This window comes from Hylobates moloch, unplaced genomic scaffold (genome assembly GCF_009828535.3).
Source record: "Hylobates moloch isolate HMO894 unplaced genomic scaffold, HMol_V3 SCAFFOLD_19, whole genome shotgun sequence".
Taxonomy (NCBI): domain Eukaryota; kingdom Metazoa; phylum Chordata; class Mammalia; order Primates; family Hylobatidae; genus Hylobates; species Hylobates moloch.
This window is the reverse complement of record NW_026652294.1, coordinates 24,874,519-24,891,079: the sequence shown is the minus strand read 5'-3', so window position 1 is coordinate 24,891,079 and position 16,561 is coordinate 24,874,519. Positions and strand designations below refer to the sequence as shown.

The window sequence follows — 16,561 nt, the reverse complement described above, 5'->3', positions numbered from 1 at the left end:
ATCTTTTTCGGTAGGCTTGTTCGATTTTTGGTAAAGGCAGGGTATGCCTATGTTCAGTAAAGAAATTTGTAGTCCTTGGCCTGTGAGGGCAACTGCCAGAGCAATGAGAGCATCAGCCCAGAGGCAGGGAGGCGAGGCTTTCGTGAAAGGTGAACGATGCCCGCCCCCGCCTTCCCGCTTGTCCCCGGATTGGAAGTTTGTGTTTATGAGGTCCTGAATGTAGCCTAATTTTTTCCTATCTGGTTTGGCGCATCTCTACCAGCTGGTAAATAGGAAATGTTCACGGTAGGAAGCCAATACGCTGCAGAGTGTAAACAGATGGAATCGATATAAAGTGACAAGTTAGACTGTGCTATTGAGAATACAGAGCCAAAACTAAGAACATAACAGTCAAGCTACTTATTTCGTTCCAGTTCATTTAGTCCTGAATAGTGCTTCATATTTGCACAGCTGTGTTGTTCTTTTTTCCCCCTTCCTTTCTTCTGGGTTGATAATGACAATTTCAAAGAAAAACTTTAATTAAAGATTTTATACAAAATAGCCAAAAGTAGAATAATAAGGAAAATGAGCATTGATGTGTTTATTGTAAGAGAAATCCTTTTTCATGGTTTCATTTCAAATCTGTACTTCTTAAATTTAAAATGAATTTAGTGGTGGAGACAGAAAGGTGCCAGACTGACAGCCGTGGGTGCTGAACTCTTCCGCTTGCTGCTGTGCCAAGACGTGGGGGTGCCCGAAGCCCCCTCCCCTTGGGGCTCAGTCTCAGTCTACAGGCAGGCGGGTGGGATGCAGTTCCTGACCCCCTTCTCTTAGAAGCCAGGTGAGAAAAAGTGGCTCCGGGTGAGGAGCTGCACAGAAAACAGCTACACGGAAGCCAATAAGAATGAAATTGTAGAAGGTTTAAGTTTGTCTGCAGGTTATGCTGTGGCATGAAGAAGCTTGGCCTGCCTCCGGGAAGGGCCACATCAGTACCAGGCCTCCAGAGGGATTGTTTTCTAGGCGGAATGGGAATTCTGGGCTTCAGAGAGGAAACATTCGGCCTTTTCTCATCTTCTTTAAAGCCTGGGTGGTCAGATTTATTTGAGTTCACAGTTTTCCTTCCTGGAGCTCAAAGTGCTATAAAAAGAATTTTAAACAAAGAACTCTGGAGTAATAATAGCATCCATGGTTAGCAGTTTATGGAACCATCTGAACTCAGTGGGGTACAAATATGAAGCAGTTTGATTTCTTAGCTCTCAGTTTTCTCCAACAGGAGCTGCTGAATCTCCCTCTCTTGTCCCATAGGAATATCTTCAGCAGATCTGGTGGCTCTCTGGTCACATTTAGGTCTAAACAGGTCCAGTGCAGGCGAGTTCAGTTTAAACCTCAAGTGTGGGGCTGGTTCAGCACGCCCTTCTCAGCTCCTCCCAGCCTGAGGGCCCTGGAGTGGATAGCGCCAGCTCACTGGCTGTACCTCCCTCCCTCTTTCTGCTTCCTTTCTCCCCCAGATCATGGGGTCTGTGATGAGGGCTGGGGAAGGAGAGCATGTCTCTCTTTCCCTTACCTGGGTCCTCTCTGGGAAGCTCTCTTATAGGGCCCATGGAGAGTAATTAGGACAGTGCTTTGGTGGCCTCTGAACTTCATGGTTTCCTGTTGAGGAGGATCAGCCCTGACTTAGCCCCCTCTGGACTGCCTCAGCTCCCACTCCTGGTGGTCCAGCTCCCTTCCTTTGGCTGCTTGGGTCCCCTCCCCTGATGAGCAGTCCCTTGGGAGCAGGACAGCTCAAGCTTTCTACCTTTTGTGGTGTCCTCTTAACCCGTGGAAAATTCACAAGTCCCATCCATACCAAAACAGGTGTTGAGGCTGCTTTCATCTGCTGCTTCTGCCCTGCTCCACTGTCTCTGTCCGAGTCTCAGTTCCTCTTCCCAGGTAGGTGCAGAGCAGATCACTGAATCCACTGGGAAATGAGATGCCTGTCTCCCCTTTTTGCAGGTTCCTGTCCTGTCTCTAGAAGGATTGTCTTGGCTTGCAATCTCCCCACCTACCCACCCACTCATCCATCCACCCATCCATCCTTCATCATCCATCCCCACATCCATCTGTCCATAGCCCTTCCATTCATTCATCATCCATCCATTCATCCATCTACCCATCTATCCATCATCCACCCACCCATCCATCCGTCCACAACCCATCCATTTATTCATTCATTCATCATCCATCCATTCATCCATCCATAACCCATTCATTCATTCATTCATTCATCATTCATCCCTTCTTCCATCCATTCATCCATTTACCTATCTATCCATCATCCACCCACCCATCCATTCACCCACCTGTCCCATTTATTCATCATCCATCCATTCATCCACCCACCCCAGCCATCCGTCCATCCACTCACCCAGCCATCCATCCATCCTCTCACCCAGCCATCTGTCCGTCCACTTACCAGTTATTCGTTGATCCAGGCCCTAGCCTTGGCTCTGGACTCATGCCTATTCAAGACCTTCCTCCATCTCTAGGCTTCTGTTTTCTTAGTCTGGGCAATGGTGCTGTGGAGAGTGAGGAGTGAAGGAGGGACTGGGGTTGGGGAGAGTAATGCCAGTTCAGCCGCTTAATATTCCCTGACATGGGTGTGTGGTTATTTGGATCGCTAGTCTTAGCCTTTGATCCCAGTCAGCAATTCTCGTTTCACCCTCATTTATTGAATGTGTTCCGTGTGTGAAGCACCTGCACACATGAGCTCCTTTCATCTTAAGCACACACCATACACCTATATCCTTATTCATTCTCATTTCACAGGCAAGGAAGCTGAAGTTAGAGGAATCAGGCTGCTTTCCCCAGGTTACCTAAATAACAGGTGCAGAGCTGGGATTTGAAGCCTCATTTCAGAGCCTGTGACTAGTCACTACATCATTCTGCCCTTCAGGTCCCTTGTGGAGAGGAAGGAGGCAAAGAGGTGATTTGATACACTGGGATTGTCCAGTGGGGGTCGCTCCAGCCCAGAGCAGTTGTGTGCCTTTCAGTGGGCAAACCACCCTGCCTGGGAGAGGGTTCATTTTCCCCACTCTCCTGCTTTCATCTTAAAGGTCAGACAGTCTCTGCTTCTTGTAGTAACATTTATAATTCTGCCCTTCATAAGTTCACCTAAATCTTTTTAACTGAATATTTTGTCTTGCTATTACTTTTTATAAAAATTTATTATTTTTATTTTTAGTGATCACTTCCTTCTTTTACTTCACTCCTATGTGACATGGGGCTTCATTTCCTTGCTTTAAATTCTAGGTAACGGGCTTGGCTTATGCAGCCGCACTTTGGAACTTCAGAGCTTTCTGTCTTGCCTTCCCCAGCCTTGCTCTCCAGGCAGAAGAGCCCAGTGGGTTTGGTCTCATGGTCCTCCCCTAGATCACTTGCTTCAGCCATTATGCCGAGGTCCGAACAGCTACCCAGACCTGGCTCTAAGGACACCTAGAGGGTCAGATACTATCCTGCTCCCAGGCTCTGCAGTGCTGCGGTGGTGGCCGGGGTGCAGTGGAGGGGCCAGGGTGCAGTGGGGGTGCCGGGAGGGCAGCACCTTCTCAGGCACAGGGCTAGCATACGGCCCTGAGCAGGGCTCAGGGAGCCAGGCTGGAATCAGCGCCAGGCTTGGCGGGGGCTGCGCAGGGTGGGGCTGGGACCAGGTCTCTGGCCGGGAGAGGGGCAAGAGGGTTGGGACCAGACTCTGGGACCATGCGGGCCCATTTCCTGGCTCTGAACCTTTAATTTAAGGCATAGTTAGCTGTTGCTTTGGTTTCCTTTTAAAATCTTCAGTGCTTTTCCTCATGTTTGTGCACAAAGAACTCCCCTGAAACGTCCTCACCCACTCAGATGTAAGTCAGCGAGAACAGTGTGTAGGGTGGGGGAGTGGAATATGGGTCAGTGAACTTTTTCCATAAAAGGCTTAGGAGTAAATATCTTCCCAACTATTCCACTCAGCCCTTGGAGGGGAAAGCAGTCCCTAGACGATATGTAAATGAGTGGGCGTGGCTGTGTGCCAATACAATTTATTTGTGGATACTGAAATTTGAAATTCACATAACTTTCGCATGTCATGAAATATTAGCCTTCTTTTGATTTCTTTTTCAACCATTTAAAAATGTTAAACCATTCTTAGCTTTCAGGTGTACAAAATCAGGTGATGGGCAGTAGTTTGCCATACCTGGAACGAAGGGAGTTAGGTCTCCATGGGTAATGACGTCAGGTGATACTGGGGCAAGATGTTCTTTTCTGAGAAGCATGCTGGTTCGGAGGGAGGCTGCAAGAAGCGGGGACCTTTCCCCTTTTGTTATCGGTGCAGCGGTTTTTCCCTCTCTCGGTGGATTTGGCTCTCTGAGCATTCCTCCCACCAGGCGCTGGGGATTTGAAGGGTGGAATGGAATGACAGGTGAGCAGAGACCAGGTCTCCCCTGCCCCCAGGGGAAGGAGCTAGTTACCAAGTGCAGGCAGAAATCAAGATCGCAGGGTGGAAGTCAGGGTTCCACCCATGGCTGGACGGAGGGATAATTAGGAAAGCCAGAAGAGAAGATACCGAATCCTGCCCCAGAGTGGACAGTGGCAGGACAGGGAAGGGCCGCAGACATGGCGTGCGAATCCATTCTGCACGTATACTTATGGGCATCCGCTGCGTCCGGGCATTATTCTGAGCCCTGAAGATAGGGCAGCAAACAAAACCAACTTCTTGCTTCGTGGAATTTACATTTCAATGGAGGAAGAAAGACAGTAAACAGCTACAGAAATAAATAGGAAATGGTCCAGGTGTTGATGAATGCTAAGAAGAAAAATGAAGCAAGTGGCCAGCACAGGATGAAGGTGCGCTTTCGAATAGGCGAGTGAGGAAGGCCTCAGTGGCGGTGTGGGATGGAGACCTGAACGAAGGCAGGGAGGGAGGCATGAGCAAGCTTGGTGCATGTAAGAAAGAAGGAGGAGGCCCCACAACCGAGGCAGAGTGAGAAGGGGCAGATAAAGCAGGGGTCAGACCATCTATAAATAGGAGCTCACAGTGGGTGAGAAGAGCCCCAATACGCTTGTGAATTCAAAGTCGGTCAGCATGGCTGGAGCCCGGAGCCCAGAAACCATGGCTGGGAAAGGAGGGGGTGGGGTGTGCACAGTCACTATTGTCAGGGGCCTCAGCTTAGCCATTTTATTCCTTCTTCTTACTTTTTTCTTGTCTCCTCCCCTGTGTGGGACAAGTCTTGGACACCACGGCCCTAACTTTGTTGCCTTTGATAAGCCTCACCATCTGCAGCTCAATTCTTCAGCCCTTGCCAAACTTCAGTCTGACAAATGATAAGAGCCTTGGAGACGTTGCTCTGGTGGGTGTGAGCTCGCTGCCAGGTTGCCGCTTCCCGGTGCTCACGCTGGAGATCCATATGGGTTGCTCTGGGGTTTTAAAAAAGCGCATCGCCTCATGTCCTCCATTTTACCAAAGGAGGTAAATCTGGCTTTGGCAGCAGACAAAGTGCAGAGATTTTTATCTGGCCATGAGAGCAGGCGCTGTCAGTGGCTGGGGCCCCCTCTTTTAGACAGAGTGGTGGAGTGGAGGACAGAAGCACCGGAGCCGGCTTTGCTTCTGCTGGTGTCTTCCCCTCTTGGCTGCTGGTGCCTTTCCCTCTCGTCTGCACTCAGTATTCCCGGTTTTGGATACTGAGGCCATGTTAGCCAATGTTCGTTGGTTGTAAGCTGTTCTGTAGTCAGGAGGCTGGTATAGGGTTAAGCATCGGGCTCTGCACATAACAGACATCCGTTCAATTCGTGTTTGTGCGAAGATCATGTTACTGTAATCATCATGACATTGACACTGAATGTCATCATGACTGCACTCAGGATTGGTGCTGAATGCACGGGCCAGTCGACTGAGGAGGTATTTGCAGACATATAACACAAGGCTTCCATAGAGCGTGGCTCTTTTCCAGGCAGGTGAGGAGGAGACAAATTCATTCATTCCAACAGATACTCACTGAGTGTCCACACTGTGCCAGATGCTGTCCTAGAGCTGGGGCCATGAGAAAACCTTGCTCTCAGAGGGGGAGACGGACCATAAAAACAAAAGGAGGTGATGCCAGTTGAAGAGGAGTTTGGAGAGAAGAGAATTGGGGGTGGAGTCCTAATTTGCACGGTGATTAGGGAGGGCCTTTCTGGGCCAAGACCTGAATGAAGCCAGGGAGTGAGCCAGTGAGTATCGGGGGAAGAATGTTCCAGGCAGAAGGAGCAACAAGCGCCAGCGCCTTGAGGCGGGAGGGGCTGAGCAGTCATGGGGAGCAGCGGAGTCTGGTGCCGCCAGAAAGCAGCAGGCGGGGGGCAGGTGGAGGGAGACATGGCCGGGGGTGGCCAGGAGCCAGTCGAGTGTGGCCTGGTGGGTCACAGCGAGTGGAATGGGAGCCCTGGGGGGTTTTGGCCATGGAGGGCATGCTCAGACTCACATTTAAACATAAACTTGGCTGCTTCGTGGAGTCAAGTGTGGAGGCTGGAGGACCAAGCGGGAGGCTTGCACTAGCCTGGAGTGCGGGGAGAAGCGGGGTAGGGGTGGTAAGACATGATTGAATTCTGGAAATGGTCTGGAGGGAAGGGCTGATGGGCTTTCCTGGTAGACTGGATATGGGATGTGAGCAAAAAGGAACCCAATAGAATGGATTTGCCATTTGTTGGGATGGGAGACTGTGGGTAGAGTTGCTTGGGTTTGGTAAACCTGAGATGTCTGTTAAGAGTCTCAAGGTGGACGTCAAATGGGCAGTTGGATATTCTAAGCTGGGCTCTGAGAAGAGTCCAGGGCTCAAGACAGACATGTGGGAGTCATCAGTGGGACATTGAAGCCACAGGAGTGAACCACCAAGAAGTTAGTGTGGTCAGAGAAGCAGAGAGGGCTGAGGACTGAGTCCTAAAATGCTCCAGGCTTAGAGATGGGAAGAGGAGGAGGAACTAGCAAGGGAGACTGAGAAGGAGACTCCAAGGAGGCTGGAGGAGAAGGAGAAAGAGCGTTGGCTTTGGAAGCTAAGTAGCAAAAGTGCCTCAAGGAAGAAGGTCCAAGCAGCTGTGTCAAAGGTGGCTGCTGGGACAGCAAGATGAGGACTGAGAAGTGGCCCTTGGGTTTGACAAGGTGGAAGTCTTCGGTCATGCTGACAAGAACAGTGTTTGTGCAGTAGTGTGGACAAAAGTGATTGGAGAGGTTTTAAGAGAGGGGGACACATTGGAGATAATCTTGAGGGGATTTCAGTCCAAGGGAATGGGTGACTGGAGGAAGAGGTGAGGCAAGGAGGGAGGTTCTGTTTCTGAGACAGCTCTTCATGGGGTGACCTGAGAGGGAGTAGGACGGGCAGGAGCACTTCCTCGCCTGGGGACAGGGTCAGGGTCATGTGCGTCATATGGCCCCACCTGGCCATAGGTAGGATCACAGAGGTTCATCCCTTGATCCCTTACAACAGGACAGGAGGCACCTGTCTCATGTGGGGATGGAGCCAGGCCAGCTGCAAGTGGGTGCGGGGAATGGGAACGCTGTCTTTTAGTTGTTTCTGTTTTCTCTGTTAAATAAGAAGTAAGGTTGTCAGTAAAGCAGGAGGCGGGAGGAGAAATTGGAGGTTAGGAGAGTGGAGAAGGTGGGAATGGGTGTGTGGATGGGGTATGTGCGAGTGTGTGTGTGAGTGATGGTGTGTATGACAGTATGTGCAAGTGTGTGTGAATATATGTGCAAGAGAATGTGGGTGTATGAGTATGTGTGTGGGTGATGGTGTGTGTGTGATTATATGTACAAGTGTGTGTGCATGTGAGTATATGCACAGGTGTATGTGAATATATGTGTGAGAGTGATGGTGTATATGTGCATGTATGTGTGTGAATATGTGTGTGAGTGATGGTGCATGCGAGTATATGTGCATATGTATGTGAGTGTATGTGTGTGAGAGATGATGTGTGTGTGAGTATATGCAGGTGTGTGTGTGAGTACATGCGTGTGTGTGTGAATATATGTGTATGTGATTGATGGTGTGTGTGAGTATATGTGTGTGAGTGATGGTGTCAGTGTGATTATATGCAGGTGTGTGTGTATATGTGCATGTGTGAGTGAATATATGTGTGTGAGTGGTGGTGTGAATGTGTGAGTATATGCACGTGTGTGTGTCAGTATATGCAGGTGTGTGTATATATGTGTGATTGATGGTGTGAGTGTGAGTATATGCAGGTGTGTGTGAATATATGTGAGTGATGGTATGAGTGTGAGTATATGCAGGTGTGTGTATATGTGTGTGTGTGCAAGTGAATATATGTGTGTGAGTGATGGTGTGAATGAGTATATGCACGTGTGTGAGTTTATGCAGGTGTGTGTGAATATGTGTGTGAGTGATGGTGTGTGTGTGAGTATATGCACAGGTGTGTGTATGAATATATGTGCATGTGATGGTGTGTGTGCATGTGAGTGTGCATGTGTGTGTGAATATATTTGAGTGATGGTGTGAATGTGTGAGTATATGCAAGTTGTGTGTGAGTGTATGTGCATGTGTGTGTGAATATATGCGCAAATATATGTGTGTGAGTGATGGTGTGGGTATGCAAGTATATGCAGGTGTGTGTGAGTATATGCATGTGTGTGTGATATGTATATGTGAGTGATGGTGTGAGTATGCGAGTATATGTGCAGGTATGTGTGTGTGAGATATATGTGTGTAATGTGTGAGTGTGTGTGAGTATGCACAGGTGTGTGTATAAATATGTGTGTGAGTGATGGTGTGTGTGTGAGTATATGCACAGGTGTGTGTATGAATATGTGTGTGAGTGATGGTGTGTGTGCATGTATCTGTGCATGTGTGTGTGAGAATATATGTGTGTGAGTGATGGTGTATGTGCATGTATCTGCATGTGTGTGTGAGAATATATGTGTGTGATTGCTGGTGTATGTGTGAGTATATGCACAGGTGAGTATATGAATATGTGTGTGAGTGATGGTGTGTGTGCATGTATCTGTGCACGTGTGTGTGAGAATATATGTGTGTGAGTGATGGTGTATGTGTGAGTATATGCACAGGGGTGTGTGTATGTATGAATATATGTGTGTGTGAGTGATGGTGTGTGTGCATGTGAATATCTGCATGTATGTGTGTATGTGAATATATGTGTGTGAGTGATGGTGTATGTGTGAGTATATGCACAGGAGTGTGTGTGTATGAATATGTGTGTGTGAGTGATGGCGTGTGTGCATGTGAGTATCTGTGTGAATATACACGTGTGAGTGATGTGTGTGTGAATATATGCACAGGGGTGTGTGTGTATGAATATATGTGTGTGTGAGTGATGGTGTGTATGCATGTATATGTGCGTATGTGTGTGTGAATATATGTGTGAGTGATGGTGTGAGTGTGTATGAGTACATGCACAGGTGTGTGTATGAATATATGTGTGTGTGAGTGATGTGTGTGTGCATGTATCTGTGCATGTGCGTGTGACAGTGATGATGTATGGGGTGGACCATGTCAGTAAAGAGGGATTACCGCGCAGCACCCGTCCTGATGGAGTTAATGGTCTCAAGTTAGGAGAGCCAGGGAGGTGCGCCCGTTCTCTTCAGCCACGTCAGGCCATTTGGACAGGTTTGGAAGAGGTGGTGAGTTGGGTTTCCCCCGGTTAGGGTCTCACCAAGAGAGTAGGAGGGGGCAGAGGGGAGTAAGGAGTCAAGCATATAAGCCAAGTGGCAAAGGTGTTGATGGGCGGGTTAGGAAGGAAGTGAGGCTGAGAGGCGTGGAGGAGTGTGGAGGGAGGCCAGAGCTCAGGGGAGGGCCCAGTGGGTCAAGGCTGTGAGCTTTGGGCGCCCAAGGGAGTGAGCTGGAAAGATGGGGGGTGGGCGGCTGCAGCGTGGGGCTGGATTGTGCAGAGTCAGCAGTCCTTGGTAATAACAAGATGTGGAGTGTGAGCAGGGAGCAGTCAGTTTCCGTATCTAACATTGGGGAAATGGTACCTCCTTCAGAGGGGTTGAAAGGCTTCCATCACACAGCTCTGTGCTGCTTTTCTTTGAGTAGTTTAAGGCCAAGAGCACAACTGGGTGCTCCCTGCAGATCCACAGGGTCTATGCTAACGTTGTGTGCGTCTTTGCGCCCAATAAATATACTGGGTGCTCCCTGCAGATCCACAGGGCCTATCCTAATGTGTGCGTCTGTGAGCCCAATAAATATCCTGGGTGCTCCCTGCAGATCCGCAGGGCTTATCCTAATGTCGTATGCGTCTGTGCACCCAATAAATATCATTTGCTGAATTTGGAGAAGTCTCTACAAAACTTTTCTGTGATATCTTTAAAAAATTTAGAGGGGTTGAAATATACAGTCATATTTTCCAGCTCCTAGTAAAAATAGTTTGCATATGGCTGTGAAAAATAAAAATTGTACAAGTCCAGCCATGCCAGAACTGTAGTTTTTAAGTATCAATTAACAAAGAAGATTTTTTCATATGGCCCTAAAAGGGAATGAATTGTGTATGAGACTTATTGCTTTACATCAGAAAGATATATTTTTTTAAATTACTAAGACCATTTACAGAGAAAATTGCCTTGAAAACATTCAATAAATGCAAAGTGTTCTTTTTTCCGTAGACATGTCATTTTTGCAATGCTTACCACTGTGAGTCTTTGAAAACATTTTATTTTATAAAAAGTATTAAAAAAACTTTCACATTTTTATTACCATTTGGTTTCTAACACTAGATCTTTTGACTTTTCCTAAATCACTTTTTATACATAGGTTTTCAAAAACATTAAGACTGTTATGAAAGCCTTTAAGCTCATTGATGTTAACAAGACTGGACTGGTTCAACCGCAGGAGCTAAGAAGGGTTCTGGAGACCTTCTGTTTGAAGTTAAGAGACGAGGAATACGAAAAGTAAGCAAATGAAGGCACGGTGAGAGATTGCTCAGTAGAACTTTTAACCAATTTCAGAATGAGACCTGTTGGGTTCATTGGCTCCATCCATCTCTCATCCTCCCCCCGCCTCACACACACACACCTTATTTCTCAAAGAGGCACTCACTGGACATTCTCTCATGTTCCTAAAGCTCCCCGTGCATTCTCAAAAATGAGAGCTAATGGTTCTCATTCCTTAAGCACCCTTGGGGTCCGTCCTCTGGCCCGCAGCTTTGAACACATCCAGGTTATTGGAGTAATCCATCACCAATTGTCTCTTTCCCCACTTGGCACTGTGCCCACCCCCCCATCCCACATATTTCTAGTTCACTGTTGATTTTTACTCAAAGCCTGGGGTTAGGAGAAGAATGACAAATTTCAGGATTCACGCGTTGTTGCTGTGCTCCCCGTTGGCTCTGCATCCTGATACAATAACGGAGACTTAATTTTCCTTTGAGGACCGTTGTTGCTGAGGTGGAGGGGTGTACGGCAGGAGGATAACGAACAGCAGAACATTTAGCTGCTTCATGGCGTTTGAACACCACCACCACCTGCTCCTGACTCCAAGGGCAGCACACAGAAGCCTGCACGGGCATCTTTTTGAGCCTTCTATAAACTCCATATCATTTAGAAGAAGCCAAATGTTTGGCTTCTGTGACTACTTGAGTTTTGAGTGAAAGCCACTGGAAGATGGGCCCATGTCTAGCTTAATTTCTACAGTACCTAGCCGAAAGGTCCATTCCCTCTTCATGCCTTTTCCCAAACACTTTTCTAAATACCCTCCAGACCGTTAACAAAAGCACCAAGCCTCATTTCACCCGGAGCCCAAGCTTTTCGCATTGCACTGGTGTTCTGAGTTGCTATGAAAATGGGTCCCAGTAGCTCCTTGTATCTCATAAAGATAATGTGGCTGCTGCTAGAAGCAGAGTGGAAGGATTTGCCCCTGAGGCAAGGAAGTCCAGAGGGCATGTGACATGTCACTGACGCTGCAGGGCCTGAAAAGCAGGCAGACTTGAAAAAATGGCATCTCCTACTCTTTTGAGTATCTTTTTCTTTTTTTTCTCTTTATAACCCACCTCAGAATATAAAAGACATAATAGATGTTTTAATTTTTACATCTTTTCCGGCTGGGAAAGTGTCCAGAATAAGATCCAAACAAAACAAATTAAATAATTTTGTGCACGCAATTATAGAACAGAGGCAGCACTCTTCTAAAACAGGCAATCAAAAAACAAAACTGTTTTATTTGACAATAAACCTTGTGTTTGGCACTGCAGTCTCCAACCTAGTAAATCTATAAAAAATGTTACTGTCTGTTTCCCCATCTCATAAGTATTGAATAATAAAGAACTCCACAAATTTTTATTTCAGATTTTTTTAAGCCTCAAAAACAATGCTATTTTCATGATAAGGCTTGAGAAACTGAACATAATAGAATTGCTTTCTTTTAGACTCAGAAACACAGAAGATCAAAAGTAGACCATTTCTTCAATTGCTTTAATGCTTTTCTTATTGAAGCTCAAGAATATACTCTTTCCTGGAGAAGCTGCTTCAGTATTAACTTTGTCTTTTTTATTTTTGAGCAAGAAACACGATGCATTTTTGAATCCTCTCTTTTATCTAACAGCTTTCTATTTAATATCAACATTCAGCTCTTGGTGTGGTAGAAACGGCCCAGGCTTTGAAGTCAGGCTGCTGGAGGTGAAGTCTGCTCTCTCCTCCCTGGTTCTAGGGCCTCAGGGTAGCTCCTGGGCCTTGTCAAGACTCAGTTTTCTCTTAAAGAAATGGGGATTGGCTGGGCACGGTGGCTCACGCTTGTAATCCCAGCACTTTGAGACGTTGAGGCAGGTGGATCACGAGGTCAAGAGATTGAGACTGTCCTGGCCAACATGGTGAAACCCCATCTCTACTAAAAGTACAAAAATTAGCCAGGCATGGTGGTGCACACCTGTAGTCCCAGCTACTTGGGAGGCTGAGGCAGGAGAATCGCTTAAACCCGGGAGGCGGAGGTTGCAGTGAGCTGAGATCTCACCACTGCACTCCAGCCTGGTGACAGAGCGAGACTCCATCTTAAATAAAAAAGGGGGGACTGAGCAGCCCACCTCTCAGGGCTGGGATGAAGACTCAACGTAATGTACACAACATGCCTGTGACGCGCTTGCACATAGTAGGGCTGATTTCACGGTGACCATCTCATCATCATGAAGACTCCGTGAATGCCCTTTACCCTCCGATGACCTGTTCCATTTAGGCAGCAGACTACTGTCCAACCTACATAAAATAAGAGGCCAGAGATACAATTACCACCAAGCCCCATACTGAATCAGAATATCTCAAAACCCATTGAGTTTTGTGTTTCCCATCTCCCTCCAGCCTACTCTCCACTGCCCTGGAGGCCAGCGTGTTTGATATAGGTGAAATCATTTATGAGCAGCCTTGTAAAACCAGCAGACAAATCACTACAGTTCAGCCTGTTGCCTGAGCAGATGAATGAAACCCAGTTCCAGGTGGTGACGCTGGAGAGGTTTATGAGCTGATTGGAGTCACACCCTTCTCCCCTCAATTGGGCCTTCTGGTTTCTCAAACTTACCACCTCATTTTCACAAGACAGAGACCATAGATGAAAGATGAAGCTGTTTAGGGAGTTTCACTATTAACATCTGGCAGCAATCACACCTAGAGATCATTTATCTTATTAAAACAATAGGCAAGAGTCATCAAAGTGGGAAAAAAAGGTATGCATTGAAATAACTAGATGACATTACTCTTTGTTAAATTTGGAAAACAGAAAAATAACAAATACTTTAAGTGATAATTACTAAATTTTTAGAAAGCAGTATGAGATTAGATAATTATAGAAATCAACACATATGGAGATAATATAACCAAACATTTAAAAACCATCAATTTTTAGAAATGTGATAACACAGAAATGATCTAGAAAACCATTTATCAGGTGGAAGACTTGAATAATAGAAAATTTATTTTAAAAATTCAAACGTCTTATTTATCTTAACTTTAAAAAAAGGTTATCTCAGCTGGGCACAGTGGCTCATGCCTGTAATTCCAGCACTTTAGGAAGCTGAGGTGAGCAGATCACTTGAGGCCAGGAGTTCGAGACCAGCCTGGCCAACATGGCAAAACCCCGTCTCTACTAAAAATATGAAAATTAGCCAGGCATGGTGGTGCATGGCTGTAATCCCAGCTACTCAGTAGGCTGAGGCACGAGAATCACTTGAACTGGGAGATGGAGGTTGCAGTGAGCTGAGATTGCAAGCACCACACTCTAGCCTGGGCAACAGAGCGAGATTCTGCCTAAAAAAAAAAAAAAAAAAAAAGTATCTCAGTATATTTCAGGAATAGACAGTGGTTTGCTGTTTTAAAAAGTCTTGTATGTTACATATAAAAATCACGAAATGCTTCAAGAGAAACTTTGCCTTCTCCACCCATCCCCTGTTTTGAAAGCATATGCCATCTGTGGGCCTCAGTTTCTCTCTAGAGAAAGGATATGCTCAGTGGAGATCATCTCTGCTGGCTCCTCCACCCAGCTCTCCATTTCCCTGCTTATGGAAATTTTGTGCTGGCTGACTCATTTCCCTCCAATTATTAAAGGCAAATGGGACCTGCTTCTGCTGTCGGAGTGGAGAGGCGGCTGCCGTGCAGACTGAGCCCCAGCTCCCCTCCCGCCAGAGCTGGGAGAAATTCCTTAGGTGCTGTCTAGGTCGGGATATTCCTCAACAGGTTCAGCAGCATCTCTGTCTCACTCTAATTTCTATGCATCCATCTGTAGGCTGGAGAAGTGATCTCGAACTAGCTGCATTAAAAAAAAAAAATCTGACAGTAACATTTTCTGGGGTTTACTTTTTAATTCCCTCCGTAGCTAGAAACAGACATTAAAATTAAAGCCAGTCCAAGTGTAAAGGATACCTTAGTAACAAACTTGCTTCATTTTAGATTCATAATTTCTCATTGCTAAAGAACGTTTGTATTTTAGGTTTTCGAAACACTACAACATCCACAACGACACTGCAGTAGATTACAATGTGTTTTTGAAGAATCTCAGCATAAATAATGACTTGAACCTTAGATATTGTACGGGAAATCAAGGTGAGTATTTTTAAACTATATAGCTAAAGATTTCAATATCTTTTGGCATGGCAATTCCTGTTCTTTGAATCTTTCCTGAGGAAATACTTTCAAATATAGAAAATACATTATCTACAAAGCTAGCCGTGGTGTCATTATTTATGAGAATAACGTCAGTGCCTAAGAATAGGAAAAGGCTAAATGAGTCACAATATAGCCACGTGGTAAAACCTACAGCCAGGAACAAGGATATCCATGAAGCGTTAATAATAACACAGAAGATGAGTATGGAATATCTGTAGTGGATTAGAAAATATTCCAAAATTCTCAGGTTGTCCTTAAGTGAGATGCCCCTGGCTGTGATGTTGTTCTTTCTGCTGCTTCTATATTTTCAACTTTTTTTTTTTTAATGATGGGAAAAATCTTAACAGAAAAGGGCAAATAGCTGAGTAATTTGCAGTTATGTTAGACAAGCAAAGCCAGGTCATTAGACATAACCTTGAGACAGAACGTGTTTCCTCGTGCGAACAGTCTACTCCAGCGTCCTCCATGCGACGCCCAGGGTTGTCGGCCTGCTGGATAGCTTTGCAAAGAGTCAGGGTCCAGTTCTTTAAGGGTGAAGGTATGGCTCATGCAATTGGATCCTCTCCCTTCCCAGCCTTTGGTCATTTTCCTCGCCTTAAATAAGAATTCCCCTCAGTGGTCTGGTGCTTCAGGAGTGACTGCCTGTGAGTGGCTCTCTCAAAATGGGTTGTCACTGTGTGGTTTCAGCTTAATTCACAGCAGCAGATATTCAGGGACCACCTTCTATGATTCTGAGATCCCTCTCACTAGCAAGCTGAAAAATGACAGATTCTCAGGTTTCAGGCTGGTTCCACTAACCAAGCTTGCTTAGAGCAGACTCCAGTGCTCTAGTTTTCAAAGCCTCCTGTGCCAGGAGCCGTGCAAAGCATGTTCCTGCGTCGCGTCTTTATATTCCCCACTGCCACGTGAGGCAGGTGCCAATGCGACAAGGAAGAGATTGAAGTAAACAATCGAACCAAGCCCACTACCCAGAAATAACCACTGTCCACAGGGTTCTTGGCATCTCTCCATGGCACATATATGTAAAGAAGAGTTAGGCAGAAAGAAATACATTTGTAAAAATGGGTTTATATAGATGCTGTTCTCTGTAAGAATTTACTTTTACCTGAATGTATCAGAAGAATAGAAATTTAAATGAAACTCAAGAAAGTGATGAATACATCCTGGCTCTATATCTTGGATATAATGTCCACAGGTCACATCTTCCCCCTTCAATATGTTGTAGACTTTGGTCCATTGCCCTCTGGTACTGAGTCTGATTGTGGAAAAGTCTGAGGCCTGCTTCATTTTTTCTCTTATGGATGATTTGTTTTCTCTGGCTGATTGCCTAAGAGGCATTTATCCTAGAACTCCATCCCTCCCTCCCTCCCTCCCTCCCTTCCCTCCTTCCCTTCCTTCCCTTCCTTCACTCCTTCCCTCCCTCCCCTCCCTTCCCTCCTTCCCTCCCTTCCCTCCCTTCCCTCCTTCCCTCCTCCCCTCCCTCCCTTCCCTCCCTTGCCTCCT

General features: G+C 46.3%; 1 protein-coding gene across 10 annotated transcripts in view; it reads left to right on the top strand.

Moving 5' to 3' along the window:
- Nucleotides 1-16,561, top strand: part of EFCAB6 (EF-hand calcium binding domain 6) — a 296,553-nt gene that overhangs the window by 71,796 nt on the left and 208,196 nt on the right. For all 10 annotated transcript variants that reach the window (XM_058431306.1, XM_058431310.1, XM_032138757.2 and 7 more), the window contains 2 exons: nucleotides 10,731-10,867; nucleotides 14,883-14,995. In XM_058431306.1, the coding sequence (XP_058287289.1) occupies nucleotides 10,731-10,867; nucleotides 14,883-14,995 (250 nt within the window). The remainder of the gene's footprint in view (nucleotides 1-10,730; nucleotides 10,868-14,882; nucleotides 14,996-16,561) is intronic.